General features: G+C 46.7%; 2 protein-coding genes and 1 long non-coding RNA gene across 4 annotated transcripts in view; 1 reads left to right on the forward strand and 2 right to left on the reverse strand.

Annotated features, from left to right (window-relative positions):
- Positions 1-7,509: 7,509 nt before the first annotated feature.
- Positions 7,510-10,552, reverse strand: Ackr1 (atypical chemokine receptor 1 (Duffy blood group)). Its single transcript, XM_021172053.3, has 2 exons — positions 9,017-10,552; positions 7,510-8,554 (listed from the first exon to the last, which is right to left on the reverse strand). Exons 1-2 carry the CDS (start codon positions 9,035-9,037, stop codon positions 7,571-7,573), a joined length of 1,005 nt encoding a protein of 334 aa, XP_021027712.1. The 5' UTR covers positions 9,038-10,552; the 3' UTR covers positions 7,510-7,570.
- Positions 10,553-12,486: 1,934 nt separating this feature from the next.
- The window catches only part of Cadm3 (cell adhesion molecule 3), a 30,394-nt gene continuing 26,854 nt past the window's right edge, over positions 12,487-16,026 (reverse strand). For both annotated transcript variants that reach the window (XM_021159748.3, XM_029479784.2), the window contains 2 exons: positions 13,569-13,694; positions 12,487-12,771 (listed from right to left, as the gene is read on the reverse strand). In XM_021159748.3, the coding sequence (XP_021015407.2) occupies positions 12,653-12,771; positions 13,569-13,694 (245 nt within the window). In that variant the 3' untranslated portion in view covers positions 12,487-12,652. The remainder of the gene's footprint in view (positions 12,772-13,568; positions 13,695-16,026) is intronic.
- Positions 14,488-16,026, forward strand: part of LOC147006273 (uncharacterized) — a 32,987-nt gene continuing 31,448 nt past the window's right edge. The window contains exon 1 of the long non-coding RNA XR_015048458.1: positions 14,488-14,589. This is a non-coding gene — a long non-coding RNA (uncharacterized LOC147006273). The remainder of the gene's footprint in view (positions 14,590-16,026) is intronic.

The raw sequence follows: 16,026 nt of genomic DNA on the forward strand, positions 1-16,026 counted from the left end.
CAATTGAGTGCTTATCTGCTTGTATGTATGTGTGAGTTGGAGGAGGCTTCTCTCTTCCTGTCTGTTGTTTTCTTCTTGCCCCTCTCCTTTCTTTCATTAGTAACAGTGTGACAGTCCTTCCCTGTGGCATAGATTCCATCATGGACTTCGTTTCCTAATTTTTGTCCCTTATCAGTCTCCATGTTTCTTCATCTCATATACTATTTCCACTTCTGAAGCTAAACACACATATTTATTTTTTCCTATAGCCTAACTCATTTACTTCAACACACACACACACACACACACACACACACACATTTTTCTCCACTTTTTCAGGGTAATTCTTCCAACTCCCTCTAAGACACTCCTCATTTGAACCTTGTAGCCAAAGTATGGTCTCTTATATCGTCATCATTATGGTTAACAACTTTTAAGAGCTTTAATTTGCTAATAGAGCTTTCAACACATGGAACCTGGAGGTGAGCCCTGGATTCCATACGCGTCCTGTCTGGGCAGGAGTGGCACCATGCCCTCCCTTGTCCTGGATGCTGCAGCTCCTCATGTAGTCAGAGACTGCATTAGCGTTTTGGCTGACACACACATGATTGGATCATTATTAGCTTGTAGCCAAGTGAAGCCTCTAAGGGTTTTATTTTATTGGGGGGGGCGGTTGTTTTTAATATGAAGACTTCTGTTAATCCAGATCTCTCCCTTTCTCTTCTGTGCAGTTGGTGTTTTAAATGCAAGTTTTCTATTTGTCTCTATTAAATTTTATTTAATCTTTGTAAGTTTGGTTAGTGCGGTGCCCTTTCTTCCATCTGACCCTTTTATGTTCCCCAGTTCTTTCTATGAATCTATGAATCAACTAAATTTGTGAAGGAAGAAAGCACCCCTCACCACGGCTTGAAAGAGATGAAGGGGATGGTCAGAGAAACCGGGAACATCATTGTGGTTTTGATAAAATAATCACTCTGCTCCCTCTCCGGTCACAGAGTGAGCCGCCGCTGACTCATTTGCACCAAGCTTTTGCTCCAAGCTCCGCACCCATCCCCTATGCTCTGGGTAATTGGATTTCAGTGGGTTGGCTTCCAGAATCTACCACAGCCTCCTTATGACAGCAAATATGTACCTCTGGTTTGCTTGGGGGAAAAGCAAGGCCAGCAAGACAGGCACTAACCAGGAGGTCTGGGACTGACTTCGAAGACAAAGCCTTGCTAAGAAGATCTGGTGACTAAGGACTCTGAAGAGGTATGTCCCTGGATCCAAATATGCCCAATGTAGTTCAGTGGAAACCTGAGTAAACCCGATTAGGAGGGAAAGAAGGAAGGAAGGAAGGAAGGAAGGAAGGAAGGAAGGAAGGAAGGAAGGAAGGAAGGAAGGAAGAAAGGAAGGAAGAAAGGAAGAAAGGAAGATAGGAAGAAAGGAAGATAGGAAGAAAGGAAGGGACTGGATGGGTCAGATATAATATTGTCAATAATTACAAATTTTCTTTCTTTATCACCGATATCTCTCATGATTGCTTGACGGGTACATTCTATAAAGGAAGTTAATTATACACATTATGTGCCTAAAAACATTAACCTGACCAAGTACCTAGAACATCAGAAAGATAAATTAGTCCCCGAAAATGGGGGTCACAGAGGACAAAAGGCAAAGGAAAGAAATAGAGCGTAGAGGTAGAGAAGGGGAAAGGCTGCTGGGAAGGTTAAACTAAAATGACTTAGTAGAGAACATTAGGAAATCTTTACTATGTAGATGAAAATGACTTTCAGGTTCCAGGAAATGTGAACCCTTCCCTGGCCTGCGATGAAAACTGAGGAGGTGGCTGGATTCTGAATATGATTCTGAGCCAGTGGAAGACTTCACTTCCAAGAACTTCAGGGAGTGTCCCATGATTCACTTTTCTTCAAGTGCAGATGGAATATGATGGCCCTTCCCTCTTCTTCCTGGCTGTCCCAAGCCTAGCATTGTCCCCAGAAGAACCCAAGTATTATTTCTTCATTGCATGATTCAAGAACTGTGTTGAGACCCTGAGCTCTGTCAGCCATGAAATGGCACAGAAACGGTACTTATGGATCCTGAAAAAATTAACACAAGAGAAACAGCTTGCAGGACTCAGAGAGTTAGTGTTGTTGTTGATGATTGTGTTTGGTATGGTTTGGTTTTACAGATTTCACCCCCAATTATTTTCGTGCTTGTTCATGTTCCTCTTATCACCAGACTATGAACCCTCCAGTGTGAGAAGCTATGCTTTATTCATACAAAGTCAACTAATTTGCTTATGTAATTATTAAATGCTTACTGTGCTCTGACCTGGTAATACCCAGGCCCTGTACACCTGAAGCCTAGCATATAGTAGTGGATGAAACGGGTGGACAGGAACTGAACTACTCAGAGAGTAAGTTAATAACCAGGACAGTTATGATGTGTGATTCTTGCTGCTATGGAAACAGCATCAGCTGGGTGTGGTAGCTCATGCCTGAAATCCCAACATGTCTTTTTCTTAATTTGCAGTGAGAGGCACACTCAGTGAGTGACCAGGGCTTTGTGGTTGTCTGTGAAGGGGAATGTAAGCATGACTGAGAACACAGGGTGAGTAAATACGTGGGAGGCTCAGACAGTGGTATTTCCAAGAGTTCTCGATGCTCTTATAGAGTAGTACCCAAATTTACTTTATTGCTCACATCTGTAACTCTGAATCCAGGGGATCTTCCATCCTTTTCTGTCTTCTGTGGAGTACACATTCAGATATGCACGCACATGCATGCGCGAGTGCACACACACACACACACACACACACACACACACACACACACACACACATAAATCAGAGAGAGAGAGAGAGAGAGAGAGAGAGAGAGAGAGAGAGAGAGAGAGAGAGAGAGAGAACAAACCCCAGGGGGATTGGTAGGGAAAACATGAGTGCATGAAGGAGCTGAAACTATACCCCTTTGGATGCTAGGTCAGATTTGTACTGAGACTTCAAGGATGAGGTGATGTCACTGACATAAACAACACAGAAAAGAGAGTTTTGGCAGAAAAAAAATATCCAATGTGAAGACTTGCACACAAAAGGGACTTGGCCATGCAGAGAATTGCAAAGTGGTCATTGGGAATAAACCTCAAAGAATAAGAAATAGTCAAGTCCCATGCTAATCACCAAAGTTCTGCAACTCTTCAGGACAGGGCTAGCAGTAAATTACATGAGCATGATAAAAGACTTACTAAGAGGTGTGCTTCTCCTTTGCCACATGTTACTTGATTTCAGGGAGAACAAGTTACATTACCAGGACGAGAGGGAGAAAGGGTGCAGCTTTGAGCTGTATGCAATGTTTTTTGTTTTTGATTTTTGTTTTTCTCCCAGAACCCAGAAAACTACTTAAGAGATCTATGCAAATAATTTTCATTGGTGGGAGAGACAAGGGGGTGAATTGAGACATTGTGAGAGAGGTCTTTGGGTGTAAGCAGCTATAGGAACCCCAGATGAGTTAAAGACACACAAAGGAAACCATGCTAGAAATTACATCAGCAAAAAAGAAAAAAATGAAAGAGAAAAAGAAAAGGAAGGAAGGAAAGAAGGAAAGAAAGAGAAAGAAAGAAAGAAAGAAAGAAAGAAAGAAAGAAAGAAAGAAAGAAGAAAGAAAGAAAGAAAGAAAGAAAGAAAGAAAGAAAGAAAGAGAGAGAGAGAGAGAGAGAGAGAGAGGAAGGAAGGAAGGAAGGAAGGAAAGGAAGGAAGGAAGGAAGGAAGGAAGGAAGGAAGGAAGGAAGGAAGGAAGGAAGGAAGGAAGGAAGGAAGGAAGAAAGAGAAAGAAAGAGATACCCAAAATTATAAGAACTTAACCTTGTCATGTACTAAAAAGAAAACACATTCTAAATGTAAAAGTGGCACAAAAGATGCCCCAACTCCCACAACAGTTTGTTGTTTCCAACCCCCCAACCCAAATATCTAGGAGCTCCTTTCTGAGATTCCCTCTTCCCCTTCATCCAGTAGCCATAGAGGGGATGGAAACCAACATGAATGTTTTTGCTGAACTGACTTCTTAAAGTAGCGCCCCCCCCCCCCCGTGTGATCCATACCTCTCCCACCCGAATCACCTAGATGTCTGGAAGATGATTTGGAGACACTTGGACTTGTTAATTAACCTAAACAGCCACATTCATCTGCAAGGTGCATTATTGTTAATTAAAACCTCGATTCTCCTCCTGCCCAGACGGCCGACTGCTGTTGTCAGAATAATTAGATAGCATAGGATGGTTTTCATGCAAATTCCTGGCAATTAGAGTTGGCAATGAATTGGGTTTGAAATCCCAGTGAAGTTCTCAGTGAGAATTCCTCGGAGGCTACAGAAGAAAGGTGTTGGGATACAGAGAAGGAGGGTATAGGTATGAAGGGGGATGAAAGGATTTGCGAAACAGACATTTGTTTCCTAAATCCTGGAGGGTATGGGGCTCAGTCAGAAATAAATGAATTATAAGCATCAATGTGATATTCAAACTTTCCTCAAGAAAAAAAAAATCTCTCCCTTAATGTAAATTGACCCGCCCTAGGAACTCTATGTATTCCCAAGAGCTTGTGTTCTGACTCTCATCTTTCTGAGAGTTCCCCCCCTTCCTTCTCCAGGATGTCCAATAATTCATACACAGCTAAAATCCCTGCCAACCCTTAGATTAAACTCTAAGGAAACAGGATTTGTATTCCTGAAGGGCTGAACTGGAACTAAAGATGCCAAGTTTCAACCCAATTTAGAGTGGTTAGTAGTACCCATTGGGTTAAGTGGGTCTGGATAGTAGTTCCCTAAGGAAAGCTTCAAGAGTTGGCTGGAGTCAGAGTCAGACTTAAGGATGAACTACCCAGCTGCAGTATTCATAATGGGAGGGAAAGGGCAATCCCAAAGGACCTTGGAGCAAGGCAGCGAGGGTGGGGGAGGGGGATGAGGATGAGATAAGTATAAGCATTCTTGTTTCCAACCCACTGTGACTTCTTATCAGCTGCTGGCTTCTGTTTCTGTCTTCCTTTTGCAAGAGATGTCATAGCTGTTAGCTATCACCAAGAGGCTCTCAACCCGGACAGAGTGAGGAGGGAGACTCCTCTAGAAATAGGGGATTGAGACAGAGTAGTGTTAAGCCAAGTATCCCCTAGATACTGGAAGGATCAGGGAGTCAAAACAGCCTTAACATTCCTTCACTTAGGTCAGCCTCTAAATCTAGTCCCTTCTAGGGAAAGCAGTTGGAGCTGCCTCTCTCTCTCTCTCTCTCTCTCTCTCTCTCTCTCTCTCTCTCTCTCTCTCTCTCTCTCTCTCTCTCTCTCTCTCGTGTGTGTGTGTGTGTGTGTGTGTGTGTGTGTGTGTGTGTGTGTGTGTGTGTGTAAATGGCAACTGGAATGGAAATTTTAAAAAATGAAAACACCAGGACAAGTTCACTATCTCTGTTGTTGGAGACCTAAACATAATTTAGGCTTGTAAATTATTTCCTTTTTCCTCATTTTCTTTCTCTTCCGTTATGTTTCAGAATGTATTCCGTGTGTCAATCGGCCCCACAATCCCGCCTTTCAATTTATGTTGTACCAATCAGGATCTAAACCTGGTAGTTGCTAAGAGACCAGAGGAGGGAGATTTAGAGGCTTTATCAAGGCACCCACCCAGGAAAATTCCCTGATCCTTTTGCACCCTCCAGCCTAGGATGCTTTAAGTCATCCCTACCCCTTTCTTGTACTTTCTTCTCAGTCCTTAAACCCAGAAAGTCATGCATAGGTTCATCAGGGAAGAAGACAATAGAAAGCATCTTTGAAAGTGTAGAAAGATCATTAAATGGATTCAGACCAACATGAAGTACCTGCTCAAGTTTTCCTAGGTGGGTTTGAGGTAGCTTGCAGGGACAAGCTCGTTTTGTGATCTTTCCAGGGAGAGGGTTAATTTTTTGGTAGTGAGGGTGCCTCATATAAAAAAAGGCTCTTACTTGCTCTTCTACTAATGGCCACTCAAGCTTTACTGAGTAGGACATGAAGAAAACCCTCCGAAGTCACAACAAGCAGACCCGGAACCAGGCATGTGTAGGGAACGGATTTCCTAGGATACTAGAATGTATAAGAGAAGGAGAAAAGAAACTGGCATGGGATAAAGGCTTCTTTTGAGAGCTGGGTTTTGGAAAAGGAAACTTGGGCAATTCCAGTCCAAAGATAAATTGGATCAGGATTTCTTTCTTTCAGATGCTTCACCATTGGTTTGCATCATGATCACTTCCTTCTATACATCACACACTGAAAGACTGGACATGAACACCATTGTGAGTGAACTTACCGGTTAAGGATTTCTGTCCTAACACCCTGAGTAGGTGCAGCATAGAATTAAGTTATGAAGGGACCTCTGCAAGAGTTCTGTGCAAATGCCCAGGTATGTGTACTGCAGAAACTGATTGAGATGTAAGCTCATGCATAGACACGCTTCACTGTGTGCATGCATCTCTTATAACATGGGAATGGGTCCTAACAGACTGAGAGACAGATGTACAGAGTCGCGCATGCACACACACACACACACACACACACACATACACACACACACACACTGGAGGGGGTGGGGGATGGGGAGCATGATGAAGAATAAACCTGCAAGAACACACATACACATATGTATGTGTATGCACATATAGAAACTCACATTCACTCAAGTACACATGCATTTACACACTCACACATACACACACACACAGAGAGAGAGAGAGAGAGAGAGAGAGAGAGAGAGAGAGAGAGAGAAAGAGAGAGAGAGAGAAGCTTACAAAGGAATCAAGGTCATGGTGATGAAAAAAACCTTCAAAAGAGCATACGTGCATGTAGAGATATGGAGGGGAGAAATGGAGAAGGGAGGGAGAGAAAAAGGGAGGGAGAGAAAAGGGGGAGATGGGAGGTTGTCCAGGTCATGATGAAGAATTAACTTGAAAAAGACAGCCCCTAGGTAGCAGTATTTTTGCACTATTTTGATATACATCCTAGACTGGCCCATAGTAAACATCACTCGGCAAGGTGATTGGCAGCCCTAGTAGGGCAACTACTCTCCAGTATTGTAGGGCATGCCTCATTCATTTTCTGCCACCATTCTGACTACCAAACAAGGCTGGACAAGGCAAAAATGACAAGGAGCACCCAGAAGGGTCAGACAGGGGAGTGGGCAGGGCTATTGCTTTGGACTTTGCTGCCTGTCACTCGTTGTTCTTTTTCCTGCTTTGGTTTCACTACCCATTCCACTTGTTTTCTGCAGTGGGTTCCTTTTTGTGTGCTCATCAAGCCTTGTCTTCTGGTTTAGAGTCCATCTTCTCGCACCCCACTGTTTCTCTTCTCTAGTTCCGTAAGAAGACAATAATCACTCACCTCCAGAGAACATCTGGATTCCCTGGGGATGTTTATCCACCATTCTCTTTATTCCAGGACAGCTCTAGGGACAGGAAAGGAAGGTATGCACTGCCCTCCTTTCTCCTTCAGTGGTTTTTCTCCTTCTCTTTAACTCCAAACAAAACGAGAAAGCACCCGCTTCATAAAAGCAGTATAGACTTTAATTTAAGTTGACATGTAGGGAAAAAACAAAACAAGACAAAACTAGGACTTGATTGCAAGGGCATCCATTTGAGAAGCCTGTCTTGTAGGGAGGGAGAGTGAGGACAAGGATCTACGGGTGGTCTGATGGCAGAACAGGGCCAGGAGCAGTGGGGTAGCCACACAGTGCAGCATACTCAGGGCTTCTGTCACATTCAGCATTGCATCAAGAATCTTCTGGGATTGACATGTATGCAGAGGAACAATTTTGGACCTCACCAAAGCATCTAATATGAGAACTATCCCATGAGGCCACCAGAAAATGAACCAGATCCACAAGACACTAACCCAGGGGCCAGGCCCCTTGCTCAGTGCTATCTTCAGCCCCTTGGCTGCCAAAAGAGTCAGTGGCAATACAGTGAAGATGGTAAAACAGATGGCATAATGCGTGTACTTCAAAGCTTCCATGTCTCTGGAGGATGGAAAGGCGCAGAAGCCATTGTAAGCATCACTGGCCAGGGCGACTGGCAGCCCTAAGACGGCAGCTGCTCCCCAAAGTCCCACACTGAGTCCCAAGGTGAAGCCACGGAGTTGACCAATATTCAGTCTGGGGTTCAGGCAAGCATAGCATCCTATCAACAGAGCCTGGGCAAAAGCAGAAGTATACCATACCCAGTAGCCCAGGTTGCATAGGGCTGTGCTGTGGGCGTTGTGTAAGCCTGGTGCCAGGATGGGCACTGCAATGCTGAACAGGGCACTTCCCACTGCTAACTCTGCCAGAATGGGCCAGCTGGGGCAAATCTGCCAGTGGAAGAAAGGTCTGAGAATCGTGAAGAGGATGCCGCCACTTGCCAGCATGCCCAGGACACTGATGAGCATGAAGAAGGGCAGGGAAGACCTGTCAAGCAGATTACAGGAGTAGCAGGGAGCAGCTGGTGTCAGGCTGTATTCACTTGCGTGTTCATAGGAGTAGTTATCTTCAAACGAATAATTCCAGCTGTCGAAAGTAAACTGAGTTCCATTCTTGTCTAGTGAAAGGGTTTCCACCTACAAAGTACACCCAGAAAGGATAGTCAGGGCATCTAGCACCTCAATAAAGAGGCTGGGGTATGTGCAGGGCTAGACAGAAGGGGAATTTGGGTTTGGAGAAAAGGGGATCTTCCGGCAGGTCATAGGTGCAGGGAGCATGGTGAACAGGGAAGCTGAGGAGGAGCCTGAATGGTCGGAGCCACAGAGAAACCTGGTCCGAGTTGTGTAGAGATCTAAGAGAGCAGATAGATGGAGGGAAGGTGGGGACAGACCTACTGGGACTTCCTGAAAGATGGAGAGAGAAGAAATAGAGTGAGAACAGGAAATAGGAAAGAAAGGGAAAGGATTTTTTTGAAACTGAGAACAAAGAAACATGGGCATGAGAGATTATGAGGAAAGAAAAGTTGAAAATCCTGAGAAGAAAGTAGAAGAAGCAGTAGGACAGAGGCAAGGGTTATGGAGCATGGTCCCCACACTCACCGGGTACAGACAGTTCCCCATGGCACTGCAGGCTCAGGGCAGCGAAGTACAGGGCCTGGACTCTGTCAGCAGCTGTGGCTCCAAGATAAGTGCCCAGGGCTAATGACTTCTCTCAGGTTCTAGGCAGAGCCAGGGTGTGTGTGTGTATATATATATTCAGGGTCACACTCAGGAAGCTCAACCTCACACCCACAGGCTTCTTAAACCTTGGGCTAGCATAGGGCACCGTCCTGGGGCTTCCTGTTTTGCAGTTGGATTTGCCTGGTCAGAATGACCTCAGGAAACGAACACGGTCAGGTCCACAAAGGGGGAATTTTCCCAAAGGTGGCAAGGGGATCTTTCCAGCAAGGGAAGGATGAGGGGCCAGGGGTGACTTGTGAAGCAGAGATAAGAGCGGCACTGGGAAGGTGGAGTGACCAGGCGTCTGATGACTCTCTCTGTTCTCTCTTTCTTTGAATGAGATCCAAGGAAAGAGTTCAAAAGATCCCCTGTTTGGGGGGAAGATGTGCTAATGGTATTTGGTGTTGGCTCTGTCCAGACAGAGTAGGCCTTCAGTTGGAGGCCTTTTGTGCGTGGCAGCACGAGTAGAGGAATGCACATATTTATCTGTGTGTCTGTGTTGGGTATCAGTGTGCCTCCATCTGAGTGCTAGGTGCTGGGTGGTGCCTGGGTGTGGGCATTGCTATCTAGAGGTATGGGCGCTTCAGTGTATGAGGGACTGGAGACTGGAGGCCTGTCAAGGCTCTGTAAAGACTCTCCTTCAGGGAGCAATTGGGCATTTGCCTTACCACCTATGGACTCAATGAATGCATCTCTCACACCAAGCAGAACACATGGTCTGACACATCAAAATAGGCTCTGTGGGACCATGGGATAGCATACTTTAATGTGAGACTATAGCCCACTGGGTAATCTCTATTCATATTCTGTTGTGAGACATACAGACTGTGAGAATGCTTCATTGGTTTGGCATCTCGGCAATAGGTAAAGTTTCTGATGGGAGGTAGAATTGTTATTTCTCTGGCCAGGAGAAATACAGGATACATGTTCAATATGTGGGTTGCCATTAACCCTCTCAGATGGATGAGTACCCAGGTCAAATTTCAGGTATATCAGGAGGGAGCTAAAAAGAGAGTTTGGCAAAAACGGGTGAAGCTTTCCTTCCCGCATAGTGTTGCTCAGGTCTTCACCTCCACCACGGAGGTGGCCAGCATTGCTGGACAGAGGGTAACGGGGAAGCAGTCAGATGGCATGCTTTAAATGCAAATATTCTCTGGAAAGCAAAGGACTCAGACACTCTCTGTCCCTTGATTCCACATACAGATGCTCCACAGAGCGGCATGGCAAGGATGCAGTTCCCTTTGAGTGCCAGGTGCCCAGGACATGAGGACAGCCCTTATTTACATGCAGCCCAGCCAGCAGTGAGAGGAGCAGAAAGGAGGCAGCCTGACCACATGGATAATCCAGATATATTGAGGGTGGTCCCTCTGAGATTAGCACAGGAGAGTTAGAAAGATTATAAAGATACACGGTCCCCTCCCTGCTCCCTTCCCCCACTCCCACCCCCACCCACAGACAGACACACACAGCACAACAGCCCCCTCTCCCCCCCCCCCCCCGCCCGCCTGGTACAAATATGGCTTCTGTGTAATATGGACAGAGTGGTTCAGCTCAAAGAGGAAAAGTCATTTCCCCAAAAGCGGGTGCTGGGAGACAAGGAGCCCAGACAGGAGCCCAGTCCTGGGACCCAGGGCTCCCTTGCTGCTATAAGAGGAGAATTCCTGGCTAAGTGAGGGGCTACCTGGGGTGCCCACATTCCTAACCAGGGGCTGGAAGATTCACGAAGGTATTACCTGAACTGAAGGAGTGGGCAGGCCTGCTGGATTGCAGCTGCCCCATTTTGCACACCTGTTGTCAGAGCAGGGAGGACATGCCAGAGGAGGGGGAGTGTGATGCCCAAGAGCATCCTGGGTCTAAGGGACAGGGCCAGCCAGGATGGAGAGAGTGAGTAACTCCTCTCCACAGCAACCAGCTTGGCCATAAGAAGGAAGACAGTCAACCAAAAGCTGATATGAGCACCCAGTCTTCTAGTCACTGGGTACAGAAGATGGGGATCCAGGGTCAGTGCCAGGGAGAGGGGTGCATAGCAGAGACAGTGGCCCTAGCCCATGGCTCAGAGATGGGAGGTCCAGGGAAATGCATGGTATTTCAGAGAGGGGCAAAATGAACAGCCAGGTAAACCACATCCTGGGACTCCTCTCTCTCACATAGGCATTGAGAGTGGTCTGGAAATGGCTAGGATGGAGCAGCCCTCTAGATGAGGTACAAGTCCTGACTATAAAGCGTCCACTCCCAAAGACCCGCCTCATGTGTCCCATGCCCTGTCCCCCCACCCGAGACCCCTTGTCCTTCTTCTCAATCCCTTTTCTTCTTGTTCACACAAACACACATGTACACACATCCATGCATACTTACGCACACTTACACACACAAACACATACACGTACAAGTACACACACGCACAGACACACACACACATACACACATGTACAGAGTTCACATTATTCCCTCGGTTTGGGCAGGAAACAGCTCACTGCAGCGAAGCTCCTTTTAGTAATTTTGTTGTCATGTCTGCCTGGCTGCTGAGGGAGGAGGGACCGAGGGCTGGCACAGGAAACCGGAGAGGGCACGGGGTGACACAGGGTGGAGGAGTAGTTGCTGAGCAATGCCATAAGAGGAGCGGTTGCCGTGCAACAGTCCAGGGGCTTGGGTAAGAGTGAGGGGCCCCTCCGAGGTGGGGGGGGGGCAGCAGACGTTGTTCAGGTCCACAGCTGCCTCTTCCACAGCTGCTGGAGCTGGGAGAGAAGACTGAACCCTACTGTCCCCCAAGGGCAGATTCTGTTAAAAGAGCCTAGCTTCATTCACCTTGTGGGGGAACTGGGTGAACAGGGCTGATTCCACCACCCTCTCTGGAAATCTAATCTCTCTGGGAGGAACATGTTGAAGCCCTGGGTTCCTGTGTGGCTGCATGCTATCTTCAGATCACATCTTTGAACACTCTCCTTCTCATTTCTTTCTTATGTAATGGAAGAGAGGTGGCAGTGTGACACCCGTCTCCCTGTCTGTAGTGCAGGGTTGGCAGAGGAAGAGCCACCACTAGCCTCTGCTTCCATTCCCAGGTTCCTTTGGGACCACATCTGCTGCAAAAATGGAAGGAGGGCTGTGTTAAGCCCCACCCACTAACCAGCCCTGCTCCTCATTCATTTCTAATCCCTCCAACTTCCTTCTCTGAACATTACAGATTCGTTGCTCTCCTTACCCCCATGGCCCCTGCCTCTCCAGCCTTGGAGACGGATTTGATTTGGGATTGTTACAAAAATAATAATAACCCAAACGCAGAGAAGCCACAAAAGGGGCTGAGGGCGACCCACCCCTCCCACCCGCCCTCCTCCCCCCCCCCCCATTCCAAACCGAGTACAAAACCGCACCCAAAGCAGACATTCTGTACAGGGGGCTGGGTGGGCTGGGGAGCAAGCGGGAGGGGCGGCCCTGGGGTCGCTCTGTACAAGTCCAGGTTGGTGACAGCCCAGCAGTCCCCGTGGGGCCCCTAGGGGCTCAGGAGTTGTGTGGGTGCCCCTAGATGAAATATTCCTTCTTGTCATCCCCGCCTGACTGCCCGCCTTCTGCGTTGATGATGGCCGTATCCGCATCTGGAGCATCGTCGGAGCCCTTCGCTTCGTGTGTCAGGTAGGTTCCTGTGTGAAGACAGAGGCTTCTCTTTTCAGAAGCTTCTCAGCCTCTGAAGTCCACCCTGCCCACATTCCTACCCACCCACTCACACCATTGCTCATCTTTCTCTTGCCTGGAGCTTTCTTCCACCCCACCTTCTCTCATTTGCATTTTGTTGCCAACATCCCTCACCTGACCACACCCCCATGAATAATGAATTCTGCTCTTAACTAAAAATCTCATCTATAATGCAGGCAAGGGATAAAAGAAGTGTGTGCATGTGTGCATGCACGTATGTATGCAAGTGCGTTCGCGCACGCACACATGTGTGCGTGTGTGTGTGTGTGTGTGTGTGTACATAAGATATGACTTAGGCATGACCTGTCTTCACAGCTAGGCTGGGGGTAGTAACAGAGTACAAGGAAAAGTAAAAGAGAGAGAAAAGGAAATATATAGGAGAGAAGGTGAAGAGGAAAGAGACTGAAGAAGGGTAAAGGAGCTAAACAGAGGGAAAAGAAGACAAGGGCAAGAAGGAAGGGGCTAGAGACTGATTTGCAGGGACCTGAAGGCAGAGCAGCAAGGAGCAGCTGGTTGAGTGGGTAGGTTTGATTGTACTTGGATGGTTACCAAGTGATCAGGCTTGACTGTGGGGTTGCTGTCACTCAGTGATCACAGCACTGGCATTGCAGGGGTTGGCTGTGGTTTTAGTCTCAGACACCCCAAGGGGCTGAAAGAGTTTACAGGGCCATTTCTGAAGCCCTTATACTGTTTGTCCCTCCCTAACTGATCTCCCTACCCACCCGAGACTCCTGACATCTCTGACCTTTGTGCCGGATCAAATAGTGTCCAAGGAAAATGAGCAGAATGAGCAGCAGGAAGACAATGAAAGCCACAATCCCTCCAATGATGGCGTGGTAGGTACTGGAGGACGAGGGCACCGGACTGGGGTCTGCAGGGAGGACAGGCATACAGTCAGTATTGGGGAGGACCTTTAACTTAAATGCTAATTTGGCCTGGGACAATCCCACAAAAGGAAAATAACACCAACACCAGGAGAAACCAGGAGCTGTGTGCGAGCACAAGGGACATGCCCAAGTTAGTGTCCAAGTGGGTATCACCATGCTGGTAGCATAGTCATTGTTAAAGAAAATTAGTGTGTTCTCCAGGCAATAAACAAACCAGTTCTCACTAGACCATTCAAGTTGCTTTCTTGGCACCAAAGTTTGACCGTAATCAGAGATCATTACTTTAGTGCTTGTGACCAATATCAACTTTCTTCTTTTCCTCTTTTCCAACACACACACACACACACACACACACCTGTGTTTCCCTATCCCATGTCTTCCCACCTCCTGTCTTGGTATTGTGCACTCCTCCCTTTAGTCGATTTGGGGAAGAAACAGTGAAAGTTGATGAATCCAAGCATTAAGCAGTTGGACAGCACCTTGCAAAGAAAATGCTACTGTGTCTCCCTGCCTGAGACTTGTAAGTTTCCCTAGAGAGAGCAATGCTATAATCTGATATGGGTTAGGAAAGCATCTCCCTTCCTAGGGTGAACTCAGGACTTCAATCTCTATCCCAACATCCTTTCCCCAGCCTGAGCTCTGACCTACACAACTGCCTTACCATACAGCATTTGACATCTCACACCCTCCCCACCTGCCCAGATATATCATCCTTAATGCCTTTAGCTTCCCAGCCTACACTTTCTTGAACATATCTTGTTTTATTCTTCAGTAATTCCTTCACTTCAGCAAGGAAGATTAGTGATCCAGTAAAATCCAATCTGACCTTTCCAAGGAAGGAGAACTAGGATTTGCTCTCCACTTTGACATCATCTAAAGGTTTGTGCACTGGGTGTGATTGGGTTTCTCCAATGATTACTGGTGTTCCTTTCATTAGATATAGAAGTCACCATCCATAATAGTATGAGCTGATCTCATAGGACAATATGGACCAAAGGTGTCAATAAAAGTCCCAACCTTTGTCTGAGACCTAAACATCTGAGGACAGGTGCACACACCCAGAACAGTCGTGATGTCTCTGCAGCTTTATGAGCCACAGCTATACCTCACCCACCCAAGGGAGAACTCCTGTCTTTCCATGAGCCCAGCTTGGTTCTTTCAGCCTCATTGGCTCCTGTCCTTTTCTCTTCCCTACCTTATGTTTCCTCAGGCTTGACTGGGCCAGCTTTTTAAGTCCCTTCCTTTCTATGCCTTATTTGAAAAGAAAACATTTGTGCTTTGGTTGTTTTATGTTCTGCTTGGGAGAGTGGCGGTGTGTGGCCCTGGTGTTCCATGGCAAGGCAGGGGCAATGACACGATTTAGGGGAAGATGAGTGAAGATACACGAGACATGGTCCACTGTGAAAATCAATCCTGGATATTTACTCTGGAAGCTATAGAAGTAGACAGTTCTTGGAAAAACACCGTCTCCCACTGTCAAAATGACCTCTGGGATTATCAGGCTTACACAGGCGATTCCTGAAGAGGCTGCAGTAACTCCTTCCACCACCAGACGTCAGCACTGGCAGTAAACTGTCAACCTAGTCTCCCTTAGCTTTTTAGCCTAGGGCAGGATCAAGAAGATACCAGCTGAGGCCAGACGAGGCTATCCATAGGACTTGCATGAGGGACTACTGGGAAGAAAGCAAGGGCTGATATTGGGATGTAAACTGGATAAGTAAATAAATTTAACAAAAATGAAGATAGCAATTGCAGGGCATGTAAACTTTCATTCATTGCTGTTTGCCATAAAAAATGATCTGGAGAGGATGTGAATATCTGAGGGGCTGAGCCTAGATCCCAGAGCCTTGCCATAGCAATTGGAATCTTACACTAGTCCTGTTGCTGTGTTGAGGAATTTCCACCAGCTGAGAGGTTGTCTCTAGAGTCAGAATCATCAATGTATATACTCTGGTCCCAAGCATTCAGGCTTTGGGCCTCTTTCTCATCCCTGAGATTCTGGGTGTTAGGCACCCCACTCCCTGCCTTACTGGGCATTCATGAGTAGAAACCCTGCATTTTCTTCAGGGTCTGAAGACATTCAGGTTTTAATGTCTCTTTTGTGTTTGTATGGTATGCACATGTGTTCGAATGTGCATTTGTACACTAATGTCCATGCATGCCCATGCATGTCTATGCACTAACTGCACAAGCCACAGGAATGCCATCTACCCAATTTATTGAACAGGATAATCCCTCCTTAGCTGAGAGATCACCAAGTAAGATAGGTTGCCTCTGCCTCCCTGACACTGAGATTACAAATGTGAGTTAACCACA

Source organism: Mus caroli, unplaced genomic scaffold, assembly GCF_978045245.1.
Source record: "Mus caroli unplaced genomic scaffold, Mus_caroli_1 scaffold_1, whole genome shotgun sequence".
Lineage (NCBI taxonomy): Eukaryota > Metazoa > Chordata > Mammalia > Rodentia > Muridae > Mus > Mus caroli.

Coding starts and splice junctions, on each gene's coding strand:
- Ackr1 (XM_021172053.3), bottom strand. CDS start 9,037: ATGGGGAACTGTCTGTACCCG. Junction 8,555..9,016: donor TGGGGAACTGTCTGTACCCG/GTGAGTGTGGGG, acceptor TGTACTTTGTAG/GTGGAAACCCTTTCACTAGA.